This window comes from Nerophis ophidion, linkage group LG17 (genome assembly GCF_033978795.1).
Source record: "Nerophis ophidion isolate RoL-2023_Sa linkage group LG17, RoL_Noph_v1.0, whole genome shotgun sequence".
Taxonomy (NCBI): domain Eukaryota; kingdom Metazoa; phylum Chordata; class Actinopteri; order Syngnathiformes; family Syngnathidae; genus Nerophis; species Nerophis ophidion.
The window spans coordinates 12,836,738-12,864,608 of record NC_084627.1 but is presented as its reverse complement, the minus strand read 5'-3'; the positions used below and the strand labels follow the sequence as shown (position 1 = coordinate 12,864,608).

Genomic DNA, 27,871 nt, shown 5'->3' with positions numbered 1-27,871 from the left:
CAAGGAAGGGTATGTTGTGGTCGTCAATGCTTTTCTAATTTCAGTAGTTTATATGCCATAATAAAATTATGACATGTCTCAGCTGGATCAAAATTATATAAGACTAGACTGTGATATGTAAAAATATTTTATTTCATGACAAAGTAGATTTTAATCCAAATTTGAAATGAGCATCCTTGGAAAATCTACCCATCACTTCTGTGCAGCGCTGCAAGAACAATGCTTAAACATGAAAGTTCTTATTAACATAGTCCGTGTACAAGAAAGTGTTCCGCTAGTTCCCCTTGCCTGAACCTGTTTTAGTCAAGAATCCACTTCACCAACCTCGTTCAAGCAGCACCTGCCATATTTGAACCACTCAACTGAATTGAAGCAAGAAGGGTAAGATGAGCCGATCACTCCTATTCCACTTCTTCATCGGGACAACAATAATACTCCACAAAGCAGATCTGCCCGTCGTCATTCCGGACCAGGTACTGCAGCGACAGGAAGCCCCGGCTGTCGGTCCTCACTGACACTTTGCAGGACAGAGCCAAAGCTTTGGTGGACGGTTTCAGCAAAGCCATCTTGTATCTGTTCAGTTGACACACATTACTTCATCATTCTTGCGAGGCAAAATGTAGTGCACTACTTGGCTGCAAACAGCAGAGATGCTGTTAAGTCAATATGCTGACTTCAGAGGTCAGGCCTATAACGACGTTAGTAAAGCCATTACTTTCACTAATGACATACTTTTATGTAAAATACATTACGCCATTACCGATGCGTTTAATCATGCAACGTGGCACCTTACTTGTGATGTGGTTGTATGTGAACATGACAAGTACAAAGTAGGATATATCTTTACTAATGAGAGCAACAACCACATTAAAATGAATTTGATGCAACATTACACAGCAAACAGCATGTAATACACACCACTACTACAAGGGAATAATGAAGAACACATTAATGAAGTGAGTAGCTTGCAATCCAAACAATACCCTGTTTGTGGACAAGAAGATGTGATGGCCATATAAGTGTTGGATTAATTATAAATAAGTTATCTAATTTTATTCAAATATGATTGTTTGCTCATGCATTGTGTAGACAAGCTGAAGAGAAATGAAACTTGGCGTTAGATTGAAATTAGGTTGACCTACCAACTTCAAAGAGGAATTGGCAGATGGCACAGTGCAACGCAGGAAGTTCCTGTATCCTCTGTATTTGCATGTTAAGTTCTCACCACAAATACGCCTTCTTCCCTTAGTGCAGCTGTGTGTGTGTGTGTGTGTTTGTAATTTAGGGTATTCCCAAATGAATTAAAAGGCGAGGACAGTGGAGAAAGTTTTCAGAGTGAATTAGGAGCCTGTAACTGACAACTTGCTCCAGGTTACTCTCGTACAAGAAATGCAATCACTGGTTTGTCTTATATTCTCTGTTTCTGTGTCTTTATAATGTCTCATGGTATTTGACCCTGACAATAAGTACATTCAATTTCTTTATTAACTACAGGTAACAAACCAGTGAAAACATTCAACAGAGCTGCTATCACCGTTGGCAAGCTGCCCTGCTAAGCTAAAAAACACAGCTGAGCTATAAACTATTAGGTCGTGAGTTCAAATCCCGGCCGAGTCATACCAAAGACTATAAAAATGGGACCCATTACCTCCCTGCTTGGCACTCAGCATTAAGGGTTGGAATTGGGGGTTAAATCACCATAAATGATTCCCGGGCGCGGCACCGCTGGTGCCTACTGCTCCCCTCACCTCCCAGGGGGTGATCAAAGGTGATGGGTCAAATGCAGAGAATAATTTCGCCACATCTAGTATGTGTGTGACAATCATTGGTACTTTAACTTTAAACCCTGCTTGGAGTGTGCCCTCGCACGTCACTTGGCGACAATTTCAAAAGGCACATACACACTGCTCTCATGAAACATCTCAGATATTTGATTTTTTTTTTTTAAAGTAATGCAATAATTACTTTTCATATAATCAATTGCATTTGTTTAAGAGTAATTCCATTAGTAATTCAATTACTATTTTAGCAAAGTAACAAGTAGGTATAAATTACTTTTTATAAGTAATTTTCTGAGCATTAGTTAACCATCCATTCGTGTTAACTTTTTTAATAAATACTTCTCATCAATTACCCTTTTTTTCACTTGAGTAAAAATGAGAAAGTCGAAACAAATGTGCCAAAATAAAACGTTCATCAAAATGATACAAACATTTCAATACAAATTAATCTAATATCTAATTTGGTCTTGTAGGCAGTAATGGATACATCCAACTATGGCTAGGGACGAGGTGGAGTTGAATTACATATGAGTTGGTGAAGTAGAGCTGCTGGATTTTCCACTGCCAGACAGTATCATATTATTGTATGTTAGAATAATGAATTTACCATGAATTGATTAACGTGGAATCCGACTTAAACAAGTTGAAAAACTTATTTGGGTGTTACGATTTAGTGTTCAATTGTACGGAACATGTACTGTACTGTGCAATCTACTAATAAAAGCTTCAATCAATCAATGTATACTAAAATGTATGCTCCTCCCTCACCTGTTGGTTTGCGTCTGGGAGCACTGGAACAGCTCCATCATGTCAGAGTCTTTAGGATAATCATAATGAGCATTCCCAGAGTTGCCAAAAGTTGAGAGCCTAAAGTGGAAAATCACCAAAAAATAAATACAGTAGTTGATTTGTTAAGAAAAAAAATACAGTTTATATTTAGCTCTTAAACAAGAGGCTATGTACCGAAAATAAGGCTGGCTGGGGGACATGGTGATCTGGAGCACCTCGCTGGTCATGTCCAGTTCAGAAAAGGCCTCCTTCAGACTTTCAGACAGCAGGATTACCTTTGATTAAATAACCAACATGAGAGTCAAAGAAAAGCACACAGTTTAACATCTCTGCACAGTGTAAAACCTTTACCTTTACCCCTCTAAAAGGTCCCCAAATTCATTAAAAAAAACATCAGCAAGACTTCAGCTCAGTGAGCACCGATCCAGCACATATTTTTCTTTGTGCAACAACACACATTGCAAAAAAATCAAACTGCTCCATTACTAAACGCCAAGATGAGAGAATGTTAACATTTCTTGTACAAAACTTTTCTTACAAGAAAATAAGAATATATAATCTCAAAAAGCATGCAGGGGCCATTTTGATATATATTTTTTTGACTTTGTGAAAAAAATTATCAAAACAGACATAAAGACAGAACACTTTGTCAGCTTTGTGTGATAGGTGACAAAACATTATTAGCTGTATCAAATTTTATTTTATTCATTACACTGTCTATTTTTTATCTTTTGCATTTTTACTGTTATTTGATGTTATTTGGACGATGTGCTGTGGGTTGCAAATGGCTCCCGGGCCACACCACAGACTGCTGCTGCTCTACAGTCTTTTTTGATTAATTGATTGATTGATTGAGACTTTTATAGGTAGATTGCACAGTAGAGTACATATTCCGTACAATTGACCACTAAATGGTAACACCCGAATACGTTTTTTAACTTGTTTAAGTCGCGGTCCACGTTAATCAATTCATGGTAGAGCCAAAGGGTTTTATGACTGTTCCGATAGAAAAAAAAGAGTCTCTAAATCAAAACAGATCGGGGGTTGAGCTGAGAGGACGCACTTCTTTTTTTCCCTTTTACGACAGAATTTGACATACTGCCAGCCACGGTTAATATAGGTCACATGACTATTTTAATTTCCATTGTTTTGCTAGGAGGAAACTGTTTTAGCAGAACAAATGGTGGGTCAACTTCAGAGGGTCCACTTTAGAGATGTCTGATAATGGCTTTTTTTCCGATATTCCGATATTGTCCAATTCTTAATTACCGATATCGATATCAACCGATACCGATATACAGGACCGTCTTAGAAAATTTGAATATTGTGATAAAGTCCTTTATTTTCTGTAATGCAACCAAAAACGTGAAAATGTCATACATTCTGGATTAATTAAACATCAACTGAAATGTTGCAAGCCTTTTATTATTTTAATTGCTGATTATGGCATACAGCTTAAGAAAACTCCAAAATCCTATCTCAAAAAATTTGAATATTTCCTCAGACCAAGTAAAAATAAAAGATTTATAACTGCAAAACAAAATCAAACATTTGAAAATGTCAATTAATGCACTCATTACTTGGTTGGGAATCCTTTTGCACGGATTACTGCATCAATGCGGCGTGGCAGGGAGGCAATCGGCCTGTGGCATTGCTGAGGTGTTATGGATGCCCAGGATGCTTCAATAGCGGCCTTCAGCTCATTTGCATTATTGGGTCTGGTGTCTTTCAGCTTCTTCTTCACAATACACCACAAATTCTCTATGGGGTTTAGGTCAGGAGAGTTGGCAGGCCAATGGAGGACAGTAATGCCATGGTCAGTACACCAGTTACTGCTGGTTTTGGCACTGTGAGCAGGTGCCAGATCATGCTGGAAAATTAAATAATCATCTCCGTAGAGCTTTATAACAGATGGAAGCAAGCTGCATTGACTCTGGACTTGATGAAACACAGTGGACCAAAACCAGCAGCTGACATGGCTCCCCAAACCATTGCTGACTGAGGGAACTTCCGTTGTCTAGAGTTCAGGAGTAGCTTGACCATGGGAATACGGCTATTGAAGCTGAATCTGTTGAAAAGCTCTATGGAGATGATGATTTCATTTTCCAGCATTATCTGGCACCTGTCCACAGTGTCAAAACCAGCAGTAACTGGTGTACTGACCATGGCAGTACTGTCTTCCATTGGCATGCCAACTCCTCTGACCTGAATTTGTGGTGTATTGTGAAGAAGAAGCTGAAAGACACCAGGCCCAATAATGCAAATGAGCTAAAGGCCGCTATTGAAGCATCCTGGGCATGCATAACACCTCAGTAATGCCACAGGCCAATTGCCTACATGCCACGCCATATTGATGCAGTAATCCGTGTAAAATGATTCCCAACCAAGTGCTGAGAGTATTAATTAACATTTTCAAATGTTTGATTTTGTTTTGCTGTTATAAATCTTTTTTTTTTTACTCGGTCTGAGGAAATATTTCTAATTTTCTGAGATAGGATTTTTGAGTTTTCTTAAGCTGTATGCCATAATCAGCAATATTAAAATAATAAAAGGCTTGCAATATTTCAGCTGATGTGTAATGAATCCAGAATGTATGACATATTCATGTTTTTAGTTGCATTACAGAAAATAAAGGACTTTATCACAATATTTAAATTTTCTGAGACAGTCCTGTATACAGTCTTGGAATTAACAAGTTATTATGCCTAATTTTGTTGTGATGCCCCGCTGGATGCATTAAACAATGTAACAAGGTTTTCCAAAATAAATTAACTCAAGTTTTGGAAAAAATGCCGACCTGGCACTGCCATATTTGTCATTGAAGTCACAAAGTGCATTATTGTTTTAAACATGCCTCAAAAAAGCAGCTTGGAATTTGGGACACGCTCTCCCATGAGGAGGTTGAGGTGGGCGGGTTGGAGGGGTTGAGGTGTTGGGGGGTTGGGAGTAGCGGGGGTGTATATTGTAGCGTCCCGGAAGAGTTAGTGCTGCAAGGGGTTCTGGGTATTTGTTCTGATGTGTTACGGTGCGGATGTTCTCCCGAAATGTGTTTGTCATTCTTGTTTGGTGTGAGTTCACAGTGTGGCGCATATTTGTAACAGTGTTAAAGTTATTTATACGGCCACCCTCAGTGTGACCTGTATGGCTGTTGAACAAGTATGCTTTGCATTCACATGTGTGTGTGAAAAGCTGTAGATATTATGTGATTGTGCCGGCACACAAAGGCAGTGCCTTTAAGGTTTAAAAAGTCATAATTTTTACTTTTTGAAACAAATGCCGATAATTTCCGATATTACATTTGAAAGCATTTTCTAGTTCACTTGTTTTTTTTTCTCGTAAAAGAGTATTAATTTTAATCTCCAGCATGTGGCACATCTACGACATAAATTACCTTTGCTATCTGCCGTCATGTTTATATAGTGAGGGTTTTATCTTTTTAACACCTCAAAATTAAACACTGGTTAATAAACTTGTTTTTACACTTGAATGACAGTTCACAACACTTGTACAGATACTAAAATGTACTTTGATGATTAATAATGTGTCCTATCTGTGTCTAGTACACAAAATCCATCCATTTATTTAAACAGCACTAAAACCCCATAGCATTTTTATATGTGGAATTATATTTCATGTATTTAGACAGAATACAGACACAAGTGCAAATAACGCTAAACCACGGTGTCTTCTATCTATCATCTATAACATATTTTATTTTTTCTATACAAGTTCATCCATTCATCCATTTTCTACCGCTTGTCCCTCTCGAATCGAGGGGGGTGCTGGAGCCTATCCCAGCTGCATTCGGGCGGAAGGAGGTGTACACCCTAGACAAGACTCCAGCTCATCGCAGGGCCAACACATATAGACATTCACACTGACATTCGCCGAGTATATTTATCATACAATATTTCAATTTAATGAGCACAATGTGTCCATCATGTCCTCATGTGTCATGTCTTTTTATGTTTTTTCGGACTAAAATGTACAATAATGTTATGTGTATATGTATATATATATGCATATGTATGGATATATGCATGTGTGTGGATATATACATATATAGATACATATCTTCTTTTCTATCTTTTTAAAAAAAAAAAAAATTACTATTTATATCACCAAATTATCGTGTATGTACCTTAGGGGATCTGCTCCAATTTCATTGTTCTTTGAACCTGTTCACTGTAATAATGACAAATAAATCCCTATTCTATTCTATTATATTTATTTTACCCGTCTTCCCACAATTTACCACTTGTTTTCTCATTTAGTTATCACACATTTTGTACCAAAAACATTTTTTCCGTCAACCGTTACTCATTTATTTATATTAGTATGAAAGCTAATAAACTCAGCTAACTATCATGCCAGGGCTGTGAAAGTCATTTTTGCTCAGGGGCCGCATGGAGGAAAATCTATTTCCAAGTGGGCCGGAATGGTAAAATCATGGCATGATAACTTCAAAATAAAGACAACGCCAAGTTGATTTGTTTGTTTCACTCTGGCCGAAAATAGAACAAGCACATTCTAAAAATGTAAAAATCACAAATAATCCTCTGGACAAAACAATTCAAGCTTGTTGAAAATTCGGAGGAAATTGGTACAGCTTCAAAAACACAATGAACTTAGACTTTGTCTCAGTGTATCTACAAAGTCGGGATTAAACTTGAAGTCACGGTCTTTCTGGGATTGAACAAACAACACAACCTGTAAACTCATCTAGGTATCAAATACCTCCTTTGTCATGTCTGCATATCAATCCAGTGCTAACTCAACAAAATGTAAGAAACAGAGGTAAAAACTATTCAAAAGAGTCAATTTCACTTTTCCCGTGTTTGACAGACATTTTGGGGGAGCATGGGTGCCAAATGACGATGTGTTCGAAGCAAAAGACATATAACGGCAGGCTTTAAGTCTCATGTGTGTCGAGGAGGAGGAGCCACAGCCACCCTTTATTGTGTCCCTCTTGCTGGGCCCCGGTATAAACCGTTTGCTTGCCTAACAGAATTGCTATTGTGGCATCCAGTGGACACATTTAGAACAGCAGTTTGTTTCGTTGAAAAAAAAAAAAATACAGCTCATTTGAATACTTGGCAAATTCATCACGCGGGCCGCATAAAACCTGTTCGCGGGCCGGACCTTACGTTTGAGACCTATTCATCCATCCATCCATTTTCTACTGCTTGTCCGGGGGGTCGCTGAAGCCGATTTCAGCTGCATTCGGGCAGTAGGCGGGGTTTGACACCCATGTATTATGCAAAACCAACTTTTATTACCTGTTGGTACTTGATTATGTGTATTTGGGATCTGCATAAGTCCCGAAAACTTGGAATTAAAAAATTAATGCATGGTAGAGATATTAATGAAACAGTCTTGCCCTCCTTCAAAGAAGCCATTAGGAATGTATAAAGTTTTTCCCAATTGTGACTAAAGTGGATATCTCTGTATAGTGTAAAAATTTACCCAAAGTGCTTTGCTGCTATTGTAGTCTCCGCTGTAGTCAATAAGCCTTTTATTTTCCTCTATCCTATGGTTATGGGGCAGACTAGTTCGTACATGCACATTCATCCTCCGCTGTTGCCATTTCTTACACAAAGTAGCATATACTGCACTTTTCGGAGTATAAGTCGCTCCGGAGTATAAGTCGCGCCTGCCGAAAATGTATAATAAAGAAGGAAATAAACATATATATGTCGCACTGGAGTATAAGTCGTATTTTTGGGGGAAATTTATTTGATAAAACCCAACACCAAGAATAGACATTTGAAAGGCAACTTAAAATAAATAAAGAATAGTGAACAACAGGCTGAATAAGTGTACGTTATATGACGCATAAATAACCAACTGAGAAGGTGCCTGGTATGTTAACGTAACATATTATGGTAAGAGTCATTCAAATAACTATAACATATAGAACATGCTATATGTTTACCAAACAATCTGTCACTCCTATTCGCTAAATCCCATGAAATCTTATACGTTTATTCTCTTACGTGAATGAGCTAAATAATATTATTTGATATTTTACGGTAATGTGTTAATAATTTCAAATATAAGTTGCTCCTGAGTATAAGTCGAACCCCCGGCTTACCTATGAAAAAAACTGCGACTTATAGTCCGAAAAATACGGTAGTTCCAACTTATGTCTGTCAATAGACCCGCTATGGAAGCGCTAAACACTACAACATGGTTGACGGGGAGAGGATGCAGTCGAATCGGAGCCACGTAAATAAGACCGCGCACAAAACGGCGTGTCCTGAAGAGACAGTAAGAAAGCGGTTTGAAGACGGTCCATAAAAAATAATTTATGCAAAATGTTATCCAAAGATCACGGGTACTAGCGGCCGAAATTAGTTTCCTCCGCTGGGTAGCGGGGCTCTCCCTTAGAGATAGGGTGAGAAGCTCTGCCATCTGGGGGGGAGCTCAAAGCAAAGCCGCTGCTTCTCCACATTGAGAGGAGCCAGTTGAGGTCGTTCGGGCATCTGGTCAGGATGCCACCCAAACGCCTCCTTAGGGAGGTGTTTAGGGCACGTCCAACCGGTAGGAGGCCACGGGGAAGACCCAGGACACGTTGGGTAGACTATGTGTCCCGGTTAGCTTGGGAGCGCCTCAAGATCCCCTGGGAAGAGCTGGATGAAGTCGCTGGGGAGAGGGAAGTCTGGCCTTCCCTGCTTAGGCTGGTGCCCCCGCGACCCGACCTCGGATAAGCGGAAGAAGATGGATTGATGGTTTTCCAAAAAAACACCGTTACATGCTATGTAGACAACAAAGAAGTTTTTAAATGTGTATGAAAAATCCATCTAAAAATTGCTACTACTACATAACTTGTTTTTTTAATTCAAATGTTTTTCAAGTACCGTATTTTTCGGACTATAAGTCGCAGTTTTTTTCATAGTTTGGCCGCGACTTTGGTGCGACTTATACTCAGGAGTGACTTATGTGTGAAATTATTAATACATTACCGTAAAATATCAATAATATTATTTAGCTCATTCACGTAAGAGACTAGACGTATAAGATTTCATGGGATTTAGCGATTAGTTTGGTATATAGCATGTTCTATATGTTATAGTTATTTGAATGACTCTTACCATAATATGTTACGTTAACATACCAGGCACCTTCTCAGTTGGTTATTTATGCGTCATATAACGTACACTTATTCAGCCTGTTGTTCACTATTCTTTATTTGTTTTAAATTGCCTTTCAAATGTCTATTCTTGTTGTTGGGTTTTATCAAATAAATATCCCGAAAAAATGCGACTTATACTCCAGTGCGACTTATGTGTTTTTTTCCTTCTTTATTATGCATTTTCGTCAGGTGTGACTTATACTCCGGAAATACTTATACTCAGAATAATACGGTATGTTGAATTGTAAACATGTGATGTACTTATAGGCATGTTTGTAATAAAAAAAAACAACATTATAGTTCATTTCTATCCATTTTCGACTGCTCGTCCCTTTTGGGGTCGCATGGGGTGCTGGAGCCTATCTCAGCTACATTCGGGCGGAAGGCGGGGTACACCCTGGACAAGTCGCCACCTCATCGCTGGGCCAACACAGATAGACAGACAACATTCACACTCACATTCACACACTAGGGACTATTTAGTGTTGCCAATCAACCTATCCCCAGGTGCATGTCTTTGGAGGTGAAAGGAAGCCGGAGTACCCGGTGGGAACCTTCGAAGTCACAGGGAGAACATGCAAACTCCAGACACAAAGATCCCGAGCCCGGGATTGAACACAGGACATTCGTATTGTGAGGCACATGCACTAACTCCTGTCTCACCGTGCTGCCCTAGTTATTTTCCTATAGGAAAAATATTTCCATTCATAATTCCATTATAGTTTATTGCAATGAGTGTCGTTTGAACTCTACCTTGTTTGTGACATTGCTGCTGCAGAACTCAAAGTCAATAGGCTCCTCGGGCTCTTGTGTGTTGATCTTGCAAACTGTCACCACACCGCCCTCCTCCAAGAACAGGGTCAGAGGGTAACCGTAGCCTCTGTAGCACATTCGCAGGGCGGTTGACACACCTGTTTAACGTACATGAACATGCACTGAGAAGATGCACAACCCAGTCTATAATGAGGCACATTTGCTCACCACCCGGTACTGTGCTTCCTCCAAAGATATTAAGGCAATCTAACAGAACAGCGAGGTTCAGCTGAAATCCAACCAGATCTTCTTTGATGGTGAACTCCTGGAAGATTTCAGCCTGCAATATAAAAGAAGCAAGCGGTGTCATAATAAACAATTCCTTCAGCAAGAGCAACTTATTTTAAGAATGATGGATTATGAACACACCTGGATAAAGGCATTGGCTTGAAGACATTTAGAATCCTCCACAGTAACCTTTAGCCCGTTGGGGGTGGCAGTGAAGATGGCGTGGTCTTTAAAAGCAATGGCTTTCAGGATGTTGGACAAATTGCGAGCGTTGTCCAAACTGCCAGTCAACACGTAGACGTCATTATCACCCTGCGATTGTGTCAATAGTGGCATTCTTGCGCTGAAAATAATTAATGCAAAAGTTATATTTCCATTCTTTACAATCGCAACATAGTACGTCACGTTTCCAGTTTCTCATTACAACATGTCCGGAAAGACTTAGACTTCCTTTAATTGTCATTCAAATTTGAACTTTACAGTACAGATAATAACAAAATTGTGTTGCATTAGCTCATGGTAGTGCAGGATAAAGGAGAAATAAGGTACAGATATAAATAAATAGATTACTGTACAGATAAACATAGTGTTCTTTTGCATATGCATCCACGTTTATGGATGTATGTTATATTGTCTTTATATTCCAGCGAGTTAATCTGTTTTTGGGGGGGAGTTGAGGGGATTATTATGATGCGTTCAAGAGTCTTATGGCCTGAGGGAAAAAGCAGTTACAGAACCTGAAGGTTCTGCTACTGAGACTGCAGAACCTCTTTTGAAAGTCCAGCAGTGAAAACAGTCCCTGGTGGGGGTGGTAGGAGTCTCTGTAGATTTTCTGAGTCTTGGTCAGGCAGCGGCTTTTTGCGATTTCCTGGGTAGGAGAATGAGGAGTCCTGATGATCTTTTCCGCCGTCCCCACCACTTTCTGCAGAGACTTCTAGTCTGAGGCACTGCAGGCTCCAGTCCAAATAGAGATGCAGTTGGTCAGTAAGCTCTCTATAGTGCCTCTGTACAATGTGGTGACGCGAAAAGTGCATGCGTTGCTGAGGTGTTTTTACAAGAGCTCCAGTGTGTAGGGACCAGGTAAAGTCAGTTATCTGCACCCCCAAGAACTTGGTGCTGCTAACCATCTCCACTGCTGTGCCGTTGATGAAGCAAATGGAGTAGGGAGAAGCAGAGCTTTTTTTATACCGATTAACCTCTAACCCAGTGGTTCTCAAATGGGGGTACGCGTACCCCTGGGGTACTTGAACGTATGCCAAGGGGTACGTGAAATTTTTCAAGAATATTCTAAAAATAGCAACAATTCAAAAATCCTTTATAAATATATTTATTGAATAATACTTCAACAAAATATGAATGTAAGTTCATAAACTATGAAAAACAAATACAACAATGCAATATTCAGTGTTGACAGCTAGATTTTTTGTGGACATGTTCCATGAATATTGATGTTAGATTTAATTCTTTGTTTAGAATTAAGTTCATGAATCCAGATGGATATCTATTTCAATCCCCAAAGAGGGCACTTTAAGTTGATTATTACTTCTATGTGTAGAAATCTTTATTTATAATTGAATCACTTGTTTATTTTCAACAAGTTTTAGTTATTTTCTATCTTTTTTTCCAACTAGTTCAAGAAAGACCACTACAAATGAGTAATATTTTGCACTGTTATACAATTTAATAAATCAGAAACTGATGAGATAGTGCTGTATTCTACTTCTTTATCTCTTTTTTTCAACCAAAAATGTTGTGCTCTGATTAGGGGGTACTTGAATCAAAAACATTTTCACAGGGGGTACATCACTGAAAAAAGGTTGAGAACCACTGCTCTAACCTACTCAGTGGCCTAGTAGTTACAGTGTCCGCCCTGAGATCGGTAGGTTGTGAGTTCAAACCCTGGATGAGTTATACCAAAGACTATAAAAAATGGGACCCCTGCTTGACACTCAGCATCAAGGGTTGGAATTGGGGATTAAAGGCCTACTGAAACCCACTACTGCCGACCACACAATCAGACGAAATCTTAACATTGCTACGCATGCCAATACGGCCTTTTTAGTTTACTAAATTGCAATTTTAAATTTTGCGCAAAGTATTCTGTTGAAAACGTCGCGGTATGATGACGCGTGGGCGTGACGTCACGGATTGTAGCGGACATATTGTTCCAGCCCGATCCCAGCTACAATTCGTCTGCTTTAATCGCATAATTACACAGTATTCTGGACATTTGTGTTGTTGAATCTTTTGCAATTTGTTCAATTAATAATGGAGACGTCAAATAAGAATGATGTAGGTGGGAAGCGGTGTATTGAGGCTGCCTTTAGCAACACAAACACAGCCGGTGTTTTCTTGTTTACATTCCCGAAGGTGAAGATTTACTATGGAACAGAGCGGTCAAGCGGACATGGTTCTTCACCACAAGTCAACCGGCAAGTTTTGGTGAGAAAATTATGGTAATAAATCGGTTCTTATCGTTAACATGAGCGAAGCTTGCGTCGTTCCTCGTGCACCTGTCAAAGAGGCAGCTGCGGACTCTCTTGCCTCCTCCGACCGGGCGCCCCTGAACGTGGGATGCTTCCACCGTGGAGGAGGGGGAGAAAAAGCTCAGCCCGGCCCGACCAGCTGCCTTCGCTTCGCCTCGTCGAGAAACGTGGCTTCCCTCAGAGACAGTGGCGGTCACCCCACCCGTGGCCACACACCTCCGACTTTCAGGTACGACTATATAATCTCACTAAAACACTAGTAACACAATAAGCAGATAAGGGATTTTCCAGAATTATTCTAGTAAATGTGTCTAGTAAATGTGTCTAATAACATCTGAATCGCTTCCACTGCCCTGTCATTTTTTTTCTAGTCCTTCACTCTCATTATCCTCATCCACAAATGTTTTATCCTCGCTCAAATTAATGGGGAAATCGTTGCTTTCTCGGTCCGAATCGCTCTCGCTGCTGGTGGCCATGATTGTAAACAATGTGAGGAGCTCCACAACCCATGACATCACGTGCACATAGTCTGCTACTTCTGGTACAGGCAAGGCTTTTTTATTAGCGACCAAAAGTTGCAAACTTTATCGTCAATGTTCTCTACTAAATTCTTTCAGCAAAAATATGGCAATAACGCGAAATGATTAAGTATGACACATATAATGGACCTGCTATCCCCGTTTGAATAAGAAAATCTCCCCAAAGGGAATGATGGATGGGCATTTCAGTATAGGCCTTTAAATCAACAAAAATTATTCCCGGGCGCGGCCACCACTGCTGCCCACTGCTCCCCTCACCTCCCAGGGGGTGAACAGAGGTCAAAATGCAGAGGACAAATTTCACCACACCTAGTGAGTGAGTGACAATCATTGGTACTTTAACTTTAACTTACCTCCTTTCCATTTCATAGCAATTAATGGGACATTTGTTCACTTCCTGTTCTAAATGTGTACATAATTTTAATCCAAACATAGTAAAGTTCTTCATAAACAGTCAAATAAATTCTGATTCACATTATGAAATGTCTTTGGAAGAGGGAGGAAACCAGAGTACCCGGAGGTAACCCACACAGTCATGGGGAAAACATGCAAACTCCACACAGAAAGATCCCGAGCCTGGGATTGGACCCTGACCCCGCAGGACCTTCGTATTGTGAAGCAGACGCACTAACCCCTCTCCCACCGTGAAGCCCCAAAGACATGCACCTGGGGATAGGTTGATTGGCAACACTAAATGGTCCCTAGTGTGTGAATGTTGTCTGTCTATCTGTGTTGGCCTGTGATGAGGTAGCGACTTGTCCAGGGTGTACTCCGCCTTCCGACCGATTGTAGCTGAGATAGGCACCAGCGCCCCCCGCCACCCCAAAGGGAATAAGCGGTAGGAAATGGATGGATGGATTATGAAATGGATATTTCATTTTTCAGGAAGTTTTAAGATTTCCATCAGGATTCTTCTTCTTTTTACTTTGTAAACAGTTTGAGTTTGAACACTTAAACTGGAAAAAATGATGGTAGAGGATGAAGCTCTCTTAATTGTGCTTTTATGTGTGATTACCTAGCTTGTTTACAACTATTACATAAAGCGCACTAAATATCTAACAGTAGCGTGTACAGCAACAAAAATAACACTGATTATTTACATTTTTACAGTTCTTAAAAAGCAAATGTAACTCACGGAGTAATAATTCAGAAATCCATTCGGTGGTGTTTTAAAGACGGGCGCCCCTCATGTTTATATCACTACTTCCGCCCGTTCCTCTTTTTATTTGACAACTTCCGCTTTACGACATCCCTTTCAGCGGAAACAGACTATGCGCATGCGTGTTGGTTTATAGTTGTGCCAGTCGTTACCGCAAACATTCTTCATGATTAATACTGCTTGAAGTGTCAACGTTTAGTGTAGGTCATTCTTCCGAAAGGTGAGGTCTGTTACCCATTTAAGTACGGTTGTTTACTATTCAATTGTTATAACTACATCATTATATCAAAACGCATCAGTTATTTAAAGCAAGATGCTAGGTAGTGTTAGCCTAGCAGCGAACCTGCTGACGTAATACTAGTTAGCCGTAGCCACACGGCAACACGTCCAGTAAACATGAAATACGGCATCAACATAATATATATACACTACTGTTCAAAAGTTTCGGATCACATGGAAATGTGCTTATTTTTTAAGGAAAAGCACTTTACTTTTCAATGAGGATAACTTTAAACTAGTCTTAACTTTAAAGAAATACACTCTATACATTGCTAATGTGGTAAATGACTATTCTAGCTGCAAATGTCTGGTTTTTGGTGCAATATCTACATAGGTGTATAGAGGTCCATTTCCAGCAACTATCACTCCAGTGTTCTAATGGTACAATGTGTTTGCTCATTGGTTCATAAGGCTAATTGATGATTAGAAAACCCTTGTGAAATAATGTTCACACATCTGAAAACAGTTTAGCTCGTTACAGAAGCTACAAAACTGACCTTCCTTTGAGCAGATTGAGTTTCTGGAGCATCACATTTGTGGGGTCTATTAAACGCTCAAAATGGCCAGAAAAAGAGAACTTTCATCTGAAACTCGACAGTCTATTCTTGTTCTTAGAAATGAAAGCCATTTCATGCGAGAAATTGCTAAGAAATTGAAGATTTCCCCCAACGGTGTGTACTACTCCCTTCAGAGGACAGCACAAACAGGCTCTAACCAGAGTAGAAAAAGAAGTGGGAGGCCGCATTGCACAACTGAGCAAGAAGATAAGTACATTGGAGTCTCTAGTTTGAGAAACAGACGCCTCACAGGTCCCCAACTGCCATCTTCATTAAATAGTAACCGCAAAACACCAGTGTCAACATCTACAGTGAAGAGGCGGCTGCGGGATTCTGGGCTTCAAGGCAGAATGGCAAAGAAAAAGCCATATCTGAGACTGGCCAATAAAAGAAAAAGATTAAGATGGGCAAAATAACAGAGACATTGGACAGAGGAATACTGGAAAAAAGTGTTGTGGACAGATAAATCAAAGTTTGGATCACAAAGAAGAACGTTTGTGAGACGCAAAACAACTGAAAAGATGCTGGAAGAATGCCTGACGCCATCTGTTAAGCATGGTGGAGGTAATGTGATGGTCTGGGGTTGCTTTGGTGCTGGTAAGGTGGGAGATTTGTACAGGGTAAAAGGGATCCTGAATAAGGAAGGCTATCACTCCATTTTGCAATGCCATGCCATACCCAGTGGACATCGCTTGATTGGAACCAATTTCATCCTACAACAGGACAATGACCCAAAACACACCTCCAAATTGTGCAAGAACTATTTAGAGAAGGAGCATGCAGCTGGTATTCTATCGGTAATGGAGTGGTCAGCGCATTCACCAGATATGAACCCAATTGAGCTGTTGTGGGAGCAGCTTGACCGTATGGTACGCAAGAAGTGCCCATCCAACCAATCCAATTTGTGGGAGCTGCTTCTAGAAGCATGGGGTGCAATTTCTCCAGATTACCTCAACAAATTAACAGCTAGAATGCCAAAGGTATCCAATGCTGTAATTGCTGCAAATGGAGAATTCTTGGATAAAAGCAAATGTTTATGTGTAAAAAAATCTTATTTCAAATACTAATCATTATTTCTAACCTTGTCAATATCTTGACTCTATTTTCTATTCATTTCACAATATATGGGGGTGAATAAGTGTGACTTTTCATGGAAAACACAAATTTGTTTGGGTGACCCCAAACTTTTGAACGGTAGTGTTAACTTTGGTGTTAAATGCAATGAGTGTTTTGATCCAAGAACATTTAATCAGCAAGTTAATAATCTCAGATCTGTATTGCAGGGTCTTCACTTTGAACAGTCTGCAGTCATGGTTTGCATCCCCTGTATTGTCATTCCTGTTCTGTTGTGGGTCTACAAGAGGTTCCTGGAGCCCATCCTTTATCCTTTTATTTCCCCGATAATCAATACATTCTGGACCAAAAAAGCAGTACAAGAATCAGGGACCGGGGACTCAAATGTTGGTGAAAAGTGTAATGGGACTTCCAAAGTGGTAGGTTGACAAGTGAAGACAATTGTGTTATAGAATATTGCTATTAATGTTATTTTTGTTTTGTTTTGACTATCCCAATGACACACATGTTAACCAATACTAACCACTAGGGGTGTGGGAAAAAATTGATTTGAATACGAATCGCGATTCTCACGTGGTGCGAATCAGAATCGATTCTCATTTTTATAAAAATCGATTTTTTTTTTTTTTTTAATGTATTTATTTTTTATCAATCCAACAAACCAATACACAGCAATACCAAAGCAATGCAATCCAATTCCAAAACCAAACCTGACCCAGAAACACTCAGAACTGAGCACCTGGCACTCATTTATTAGAAAGTGAAGCCCTTGAAAATACAATTGCAATTTTATAATAATATATTTTGTATTTTTTTCCCAAATTAATTGTTTGGAAATGTTCCACACAGCACTTCCTCTATATATCTGTATAGTATCATTTTTAATGAATGTTGCGGTCGCACCACATCACGCATGTACAACTAATTCCCAGGAATTATGGGCAGCCTTGCAAATGTGTCCAATACCCACAAATTCACATCAGATTTTGGCCAATCGAAATTTTCATCAATCCAAATCAAAACACGATGAAAACGTCTCCATCGCATCACCCCACGTCTTCACTTCCTTGTTTACATTAACATGGACATAATTCAGTCACTCCTTAATCACTCATTATTCACTCATTTGCCAACAAAAATCACCGCCATAGATCGCCAACAGTTACAAGATGTTCTCATCGAAAGTACGGATATACCACGTGCAATGTGATAGAGGAGTGAAAAGTTTACGACTGACTTTTAACTTTCAAAACATGCACAAACGGGCACAAGAATGTGTTCAACTTGTGGACGACAGAGCAGATAACATTCCGTGGTGTTTGTTATACAAATTATGCAAACGTGCGTAATTTGGTCACCTTTTAGATATGTAGGTATATGTATACCTACATATACCTACATATATGTAGGTATATGTACCTACATATGCCTACATATGTATATGTAGGTACATATACATACCTTTTAGATATGTATATGTACATATACATATGTATATGTACATATTAGGGGTGTGGGGGAAAAAATCGATTCGAAAACAAATCGCGATTCTCACGTTGTGTGATTCAGAATCGATTCTTTTTTTTTAATCAAGCCAACAAACCACTACACAGCAATACCATAACAATGCAATCCAATTCCAAAACCAAACCTGACCCAGCAACACTCACAACTGCAATAAACAGAGCAATTGAGGAGACACAAACACCAAAAGTAGTGAAACAAAAATTAATATTATCAACAACAGTATCAATATTAGTTATAATTTCAGCATAGCAGTGATTAAAAATCCCTCATTGACATTATCATTAGACTTTTATAAAAATAAAATAAAAAAGAACAATAGTGTCACAGTGGCTTACACTTGCATCGCGTCTCATAAGCTTGACAACACACTGTGTCCAATGTTTTCACAAAGATAAAATAAGTCATATTTTTGGGTCGTTGAATAGTTAAAACAAATTTACATTATTGCAATCAGTTGATAAAACATTGTCCTTTACAATTATAAAAGCTTATGTATTGAATGAATACAGAATTGTTTTAAATCGGAAAAATATCGTTTTTGAATCAAGAATTGCATTGAATCGAAAAAATCGCTATATAATCGAATCGCGACCCCAAGAATCGATATTGAATCGAATCGTGGGACACCCAAAGATTCGCAGCCCTACTAACCACCTATTTCAGGGGCATTCAATTAAATTGTTTTGGGGCCCACATTTTCAGAAAACTAGCAACAGTAAACTGGCCCTAGTGCAGTGGTTCTTAACCTGGGTTCGGTGAGTCAACCTCAGGGGTTCGGTGAAGGTCAAAACACACCCGACTCAACGTGTAAATGCAAACTTTTCCCTATCGGTGTATTACGGATAAGGCAACAGCTGACTGATTTGCAGGTGTGTAATTTGTTGTGAGTTTATGCACTGTTGATTTTGTTGTTTGAACAAGGTGATGATCATGCACGGTTCATTTTTTGCACCAGTACAAAAAACATGGTAACACTTAAGTATGGGGAACATATTCACCATTAATATAGGTCCTTATTAACATGCAAATTAGTAACATATTGGCTCTTAACTAGTCATTAAGTCCTTATTAATGCCCTATTCGGCATGGCCTAACCCTCTAACCTTTACCCTAACCAAATAACTCTAAATTAAGTCTTTATCACTTAGAATATGTTCCCCTAGTGTCCAAATAACTCTAAATTAAGTCTTCGTTACCGTATTTTTCGGACTATAAGTCGTAGTTTTTTTCATAGTTTGGCCGGGGGTGCGACCTATACTCAGGAGCGACTTATGTGTGAAACTATTAACACATTACCGTAAAATATCAAATAATATTATTTAGCTCATTCATGTAAGAGACTAGACGTATAGGAGTGACAGATTGTTTGGTAAACGTATAGCATGTTGTATATGTTATAGTTATTTGAATGACTCTTACCATAATATGTTACGTTAACATACCAGCCACCTTCTCCGTTGGTTATTTATGCGTCATATAATGTACACTTATTCAGCCTTTTGTTCACTATTCTTTATTTATTTTAAATTGCCTTTCAAATGTCTATTCTTGGTGTTGGGTTTTATCAAATAAATTTCCCCCAAAAATGCGGCTTATACTCCAGTGCGACTTACATGTTTTTTTCCTTCTTTATTATGCATTTTCGAAAAACTCAGAAAAATACGGTACTTAGAATATGTTCCCCATACTAAAGTGTTACCAAAAACATAGAACTTTGTCTTGAATTTGAAAAAAAAACATTCTATTTTTCACTAAAGAAGGGTTCGGTGAATGCATATATGAAACTGGTGGGGTTTGGTACTTCCAACAAGGTTAAGAACCACTGCCCTAGTGTGTGAATGTTGTCTATCTGTGTTGGCCCTGTGATGAGGTGACGACTTGTCCAGGGTGTACCCCGGCTTCCGCCTGAATGTAGCTGAGATAGGCTCCAGCAGCCCCCGCAACCCCAAAAGGGACAAGCAGTAGAAAATGAATGGATGGATATCAAACTAATGTTCTTATGTTTATACAGCAATGTCAATGCAAGGGTCTGCCATACCTTCACATTTTTAAATAATGATGTAAAGCATAAGAAATATGTTGTAGAATATTGATATTTTTGTTAGGTTTTATGTTTTGACTATCCCAATAACACACACGTTAACCAATACTAAACACCTATTTCAGGGGTATCCAATTAAATTGTTTTGGGGGCCACATTTTCAGAAAACTAACAAACTAATATTCTCATATTTATACAGGAATGTCAATGCAAGGCTCTGTCATACCTTCACATTTTTAAATAATGATGTAAAGCAGTGGTTCTCAACTTTTTTTCAGAACAAAGCATTTTTGGTTGAAAAAAAGAGATAAAGAAGTAAAATACAGCACTATGTCATCAGTTTCTGATTCATTAAATTGTATAACAGTGCAAAAATGTTGCTCATTTGTAGCGGTCTTTCTTGAACTATTTGGAAAAAAGGTATAAAAATAACTAAAAACTTGTTGAAAAATAAACAAGTGATTCAATTATAAATAAAGATTTCTACACATAGATGTAATAATCAACTTAAAGTGCCCTCTTTGGGGATTGTAATAAAGATCCTTCTGGATTCATGAACTTAATTCTAAACATGTTTTCCCAAAAAAAGAAATATTTAACATCAGTATTTATGGAACATGTCCACAAAAAATCTAGCTGTCAACACTGAATATTGCATTGCTGCCTTTCTTTTCACAGTTTATGAACTTACATTCATATTTTGTTGAAGTATTATTCAATAAATATATTTATAAAGGATTTTTGAATTGTTGCTATTTTTAGAATATTTAAAAAAAAAATCTCACGTAGCCCTTGACATACTTTCAAGTACCCCCAGGGGTACGCGTACCGACATCTGAGAACCACTGTGTTATAGAATATTGCTATTAATGTTACGTTGTTTTGTTTTGACTATCCCAATAACACACATGTTGACAAATACTAACCACCTATTTCAGGGGTATTCAATGAAATTGTTTTGGGGGCCACATTTTCAGAAAACTAGCAACACTAAATGGTCCCTAGTGTGTGAATGTGAGTGTGAATGTTGTCTATCTGTGTTGGCCCTGTGATGAGGTGGTGACTTGTCCAGGTTGTACTTGGCCTCCCGCCCGAATGCAGCTGAGATAGGTTCCAGCATCCCCTGGGACCCCAAAAGGGACAAGTGTTAGAAAATGGATGGATGGATAACAAACTAATATTCTTATGTTCATACAACAATGTCAATGAAAGGCTCTGCCATGCCTTCACATTTTTAAATAATGATGTAAAGCATAAGCAATATGTTGTAGAATATTGATATTAATGTTAAGTTTTTTGTTTTGACTATCCCAATAACACACACGTTAACCAATACCAACCACCTATTTCAGGGGTGTTCAACTAAATTGCTTTGGGGGCCACATTTTCAGACAACTAACAAACAAATATTCTCATGTTTATACAGCAATGTCAATGCAAGGCTCTGTCATACCTTGACATTTTTAAATAATTATGTAAAGCAGAAGAAATATGTTATAGAATATTGATATTAATGTTAAGTTTTTGTACCCCGCCTTGCGCCCGATTGTAGCTGAGATAGGCGCCAGCGACCCCCGCGACCCCAAAAGGGAATAAGCGGTAGAAAATGGATAAATGGATGTTAAGTTTTTGTTTTGACTATCCCAATAATACACACGTTAGGCAATACTAACCACCTACTTCAGGGCTATTCAATTAAATTGTTTTGGGGGCCACATTTTCAGAAAACTAACAAACTAATATTCTTATGTTTATACAGCAATGTCAAATGCAAGGCTCTGCCATACCTTTACATTTTTAAATAATGATGTAAAGCAGAAGCAATATGTTGTAGAATATTAATGTTAAGTTTATGTTTTGACTATCCCTATAACACACAAGTTAACCAATACTAACCACCTATTTCAGGGGTATTCAATTGAATTGTTTTGGGGGCCACATTTTCAGAAAACTAACAAACAAATATTTTTATGTTTATACGGGAATGTCAATGCAAGGCTCTGGCATTCCTTCACATTTTAAAATAATGATGTAAAGCAGAAGAAATATGTTGTAGAATATTGATATTAATGTTTAGTTTTTGTTTTGACTATCCCAATAACACATTAATCAATACTAACCACCTGATTCAGGGGTATTCAACTAAATTGTTTTGGGGGCCACATTTTCAGAAAACTAACAAACTGATATTTTTATGTTTATACAGCAATGTCAATTCAAGGCTCTGCCATACCTTTACATTTTTAAATAATGATGTAAAGCAGAATCAATATGTTGTAGAATATTAATGTTAAGTTTTTGTTTTGACTATCCCTATAACACACAAGTTAACCAATACTAACCACCTATTTCAGGGGTATTCAATTAAATTGTTTTGGGGGCCACATTTTCAGAAAACTAACAAACAAATGTTTTTATGTTTATACAGGAATGTCAATGCAATGCTCTCATTCCTTCACGTTTTTAAATAATGATGTAAAGCAGAATAAATTTGTTGTAGAATGCTGATATTAATGTTAAAATTTTGTTTTGATTATCCCAATAACACACACGTTAACCAATAATAACCACCTATTTCAGGGGTATTCAACTAAATTGTTTTAGGGGCCACATTTTCTGAAAACTAAGAAACTAATATTCTTATGTTTCATACAGCAATACATAAATACATAAATATTTCTAAGGACTGGACTGTGCACCTTACTTCCTTTTGCACTATTTTTCTTTTTCTTTTCTTCCTACGTTTTGCAAAGTTTGTAGACTGTCCCACTGATACTGGAGTTGCTTTTAATCTCATTGTACCTGTGTATAGTGACAATAAAATACATTCTATTCTATTCTATGTCAATGCAAGGGTCTGCCATACCTTCACATTTTAAAATAATGATGTAAAGCATAGGCTATATGTTTACATTGGTCAAAGAGTGTATGATCCTCCTGTTTTAAGTACCTACAGTGAAGAAAATAAGTATTTGAACACCCTGCTATTTTGCAAGTTCTCCCACTTAGAAATCATGGAGGGGTCTGAAATGTTCACAGTAGGTGCATGTTCACTGTATGAGGGATAAGCTAAAAAGAAAAATCAAGAAATCACAATCTATGATTTTTTAACAATTTATTTGTGTGATAAAGCTGAAAATAAGTATTTGAACACCAACATTAATATTTGGTAGAGTAGCCTTTGTTCCCAATTACAGAGGTCAAACGTTTCCTATAGTTCTTTACCAGGTTTGCACAGACTGCAGGAGGGATTTTGGCCCACTCCTCCACACAGATCTTCTCAAAATAAATGGGTTAAATGGGTTGTACTTGTATAGCGCTTTTCTACCTAAGATCAGTCAAGTTTCTGGGGTGTCGCTGAGTAACACAGACTTTCAGGTCCCTACAAAGATTTTCAATTGGATTTAGGTCTGGAGACTGGCTAGGCCACTCCGGAACCTTGATATGGTTCTTACAAAGCGACTTCTTGGTTTTCCTGACTGTGTGCTTTGGGTTATTGTTATGTTGGAAGCTCCAGCCATGACTCATCTTCAATGATCTGACTGAGGAAAGGAGGTTTTTGGCCAAAATCTCACAATACATGGCTGCAGTTATGCTTTCCTTAATACAGTACAGTCGTCCTGTCCCATGAGCAGAAAAACACCCCCAACATGATGCTACCACCCCCATGCTTCACAGTAGGGATGGTGTTCTTGGGATGGTGCGCATCATTCTTCTTCCTCCAAACACGCATAGTGGAATTATGACCAAAAAGGTAAATTTTGGTCTCATCTGTCCACAAAACTTTCTCCCATGACTCCTCTGGATCATCCAAATGGTCATTGGCAAACTCAAGACGGGCCTTAACATGTGCTGGTTTAAGCAGGGGAACCTTCCGTGCCATGCATGATTTCAAACCATAACGTTTTAGTGTATTACCAACAGTGACCTTGGAAACAGTGGTCCCAGCTCTTTTCAGGTCATTGACCAAGTCCTGCTGTGTAGTCCTGGGCTGATTCCTCACCATTCTTAGCATCATTGAGACCCCACGAGGTGATCTCTTGCATGAGGCTCCACTCCGATTGAAATTGACTGTCATGTTTACCTTCTTTCATTTTCTAATGATTGCTCCAACAGTGGACCTTTTTCACCAAGCTGCTTGGCAATTTCTCCGTAGCCCTTTCCATCCTTGTGGAGTTGTACAATTTTGTCTCCGGTGTCTTTGAACAGCTCTTTGCTCTTAGCCATGCTGAATGTTTGGGTCTTACTGTTAGTATGGGATGGACAGGTGTCTTTATGCAGCTAACGACCTCACACAGGTGCATCTAATTCAGGATAATACAGTTGTACAATTTTGTCTCTGGTGTCTTTGGACAGCTCTTTGCTCTTAGCCATGCTGAATGTTTGGGTCTCACTGATTGTATGGGGTGGACAGGTGTCTTTATGCAGCTAACGACCTCACACAGGTGCATCTGATTCAGGATAATACAGTGGTGTCGAGGAGGACTTTTAAAGGCGGACTAACAGGTCTTTGATTGTCAGAATTCTAGCTGATATACAGGTGTTCAAATACTTATTTTCAGCTGTATCGCTCAAATAAATTGTTAAAAAAATCATAGATTGTGATTTCTGGATTTTTCTTTTTGGGTCATCTCTCATACAGTGGACATGCACCTACCGTGAACATTTCAGACCCCTCCATGATTTCTAAGTGGTACAACTTGCAAATTTGCAGGGTGTTCAAATACTTATTTTCTTGACTGTATTTAATGGGTCGCCAACTGGCTGATTGCAAAAGACCGGGTTACCTTTGGGACCCCAAAATATTAGGACTAATAAATGCAGTTTTACATAATTGTCCTCCCCTCCTGGAGAGCAAACTGAACACAGAAGATAGGACATTAAGTTGTATCATACAGCTCCAGCCAAGCATACTCCCCCAAAACTAGTGTAATGGTAATGTATTGAAAAATGATTGGCTTTTAGATATTATAAACATTAATTTGGAGGTAAGGTTCACATGACACATGATTATGTATATCTGTTTAAGTTAATCCAAACTGTAGTTAATTTGTTTTTTACATTTCATTCATTCTTTCTTTCAGCCTGAGCACAATGGAGAGGCCACTGCCAATGAATCGACTGAACAGGAAGATAAGAAGACAAACTGATCATTCTTTAATTATTTGCATTCCATCTATAAAACTGTAAATATTCCCTGTTGTCTTTACAAAGTCAAATTAGTAAATAATTTCAAATGACATTTCTTTTGAATTATTTTTCGTCATATTGTTACTAATTTTACTTGTGAACAATTGCTACCATTCTGAAGAGAGAAAATAATTGTAAGTAATTTATAAGAAAATCAAACAATGTGTAACCATGAATTAAATAAATTATGTATTTATTAATCTTTATATTTTATGTGTACTTATTTCAATGAAATGTAAAAAATATTTTGGAAATTTGTATTACTTGTTGTACAAGCTCTATTGATAAAGATGGAAAGATGAACTTACACCAAGCAATTTGTTTTTTTATTTAAAAAAAATAGATACATTTTTATAAGTTATATTTATTTGAGCTTTTTAAAATTATTAATTTCCACTTCACTACTGATAGTCTGAGCCAAATATGTTTATTTTTTATTTATTAATTAGTTTTTTAATTATAAACCTGTATTTATAATAAACAACATTTACATACAATCAAGAAATAATAAACAAAACAAGTACAGAAACAGTAAAAAAAAACAGCGCCAGGGGGTTGTAGATAAATAACTAAATAATAAAGTAACTAAAATGGAATGCAATATATATATATATATGTGTGTGTAACAAAATGTAAAGCCATATGTAAGGAAAATATTGTCAAATCAACTTATATATATCAATATGATATTAAAACATATGCATATATTAATAAATATACAAATACAAATTGCTATACAAAAACATTAATTTGTATAAATAAACACGTATTTGTAAATATAGTTTTGAGATTTGAAAATATATACAAATAAAATGTATAAATATAAAATTGTGACATGCAAATAAATCAAGAATTTGGATGAATAAATGTGTATTTTTATATGTATTTTTGAGATTTGAATATAAATATGCTTGATATTTGTATTTGTATTGAATTTGCATTGGATCGCTTTTTTGCTTTTGTGTCGATGAGACATTCCTCCCACAAACTAGGCGCACAAATAAATGTGACTTACACACTCCCCTGAACAACCAGCAAAGGGCATTGAAGCCAAAGCAGTCTGGGCCACAGAGCATTATATGCCTCATATGCAAAATGCCTGGAGTTCTCTGCACATAAACAATCCACGTCTTTACAGAGAGAACACATAATGGGCCTGAGCTTGCTAACGTTAAGGTTGTAGTAGCTATTGAACTGAAAGTCCGTGCTAGCTGCTTATTTTATTGTAACAATGCTGTTTAATGACCTTGTCCCGATGTAGATACTGATCTGTGTGTCAAGTCATCATCATATATCAATCATCATATGACCCTCTCGAGTTTGCCTCTTGATTGGCTCGCCAGTGTCTGACCGTGTCTATGACCTTTGGCTCCAGTGCCCTCTGCTGGTTGTTCAGGGGAGTGTGTAGGTCACATTTATTTGTGCATCTGGTTTGTGGGAGGAATGTCTCATCGACACAAAAGCGATGTAATGCAAATTCTTCCATCCATCCATTTACCACCGCTCGTCCCTTTTGGGGCAGCAGGGGGTGCTGGAACCTATCAGCTGCATTCGGGCGGAACGGGGCGTACACCCTGGAACAGTCGCCATCTCATCACAGGGCCAACACAGATACACAACAATCACACTCACATTCACACACAAGGGCCAAGTTTGTGTTGCCAATCAACCTATCCCCAGGTGCATGTCTTTTGAGGTGGGAGAAAGCCGGAGTACCCGGAGGGATAAGTTAAAGTACCAATGATTGTCACACACATACTAGTTGACCCATCACCCTTGATCACCCCCTGGAAGGTGAGGGGAGCAGTGGGCAGTAGCGGTGCCGCGCCCGAGAGTCATTTTATGGTGATTTAACCCCCAATTCCAACCCTCGATAATGAGTGCCAAGCAGGGAGGTAATGGGTCCCATTTTTATAGTCTTTGGTATGAACTCACGACCTACCGATCTCAGGGTGGACACTAACCACTAGGCCACGGAGTAACCCACAAAGTGAAATACAAATATATTGAATTGCCGCAGGGCATATAGTATGCGCCTGCCTTGAATTACTGCCGGGTCAAACCCGCTTCGCAAAATAATTAGCGCATGCTTAGTATTACCGCTTGGTCAAACTCGTGACGTCACGAGTGACACTTCCCCTGTCATTATTTTCAAAATGGAGGAAACTGATTTCAATACCGGTAATTTGAAATCGCATAAAGGGAAGAAGATTAAGAGGATTTAAGGTCCAAGCTTATATCACACTCAAATGTTTACTGCATGCCTTTGGAAT

At 38.4% G+C, this 27,871-nt stretch overlaps 2 protein-coding genes across 2 annotated transcripts; one reads left to right on the top strand and one right to left on the bottom strand.

Annotated features, from left to right (window-relative positions):
• Nucleotides 1-109: 109 nt before the first annotated feature.
• LOC133536116 (cell cycle checkpoint protein RAD1-like) lies at nt 110-15,057 on the bottom strand. The gene is made up of 7 exons (XM_061876326.1): nt 14,907-15,057; nt 10,888-11,089; nt 10,687-10,798; nt 10,459-10,616; nt 2,745-2,845; nt 2,550-2,648; nt 110-573 (listed from the first exon to the last, which is right to left on the bottom strand). Exons 2-7 carry the CDS (start codon nt 11,080-11,082, stop codon nt 402-404), a joined length of 837 nt encoding a protein of 278 aa, XP_061732310.1. The 5' UTR covers nt 11,083-11,089; nt 14,907-15,057; the 3' UTR covers nt 110-401.
• Nucleotides 15,011-25,804, top strand: LOC133536117 (UPF0729 protein C18orf32 homolog). The gene is made up of 3 exons (XM_061876327.1): nt 15,011-15,150; nt 17,050-17,259; nt 25,493-25,804. Exons 2-3 carry the CDS (start codon nt 17,077-17,079, stop codon nt 25,556-25,558), a joined length of 249 nt encoding a protein of 82 aa, XP_061732311.1. The 5' UTR covers nt 15,011-15,150; nt 17,050-17,076; the 3' UTR covers nt 25,559-25,804.
• Nucleotides 25,805-27,871: the final 2,067 nt, after the last annotated feature.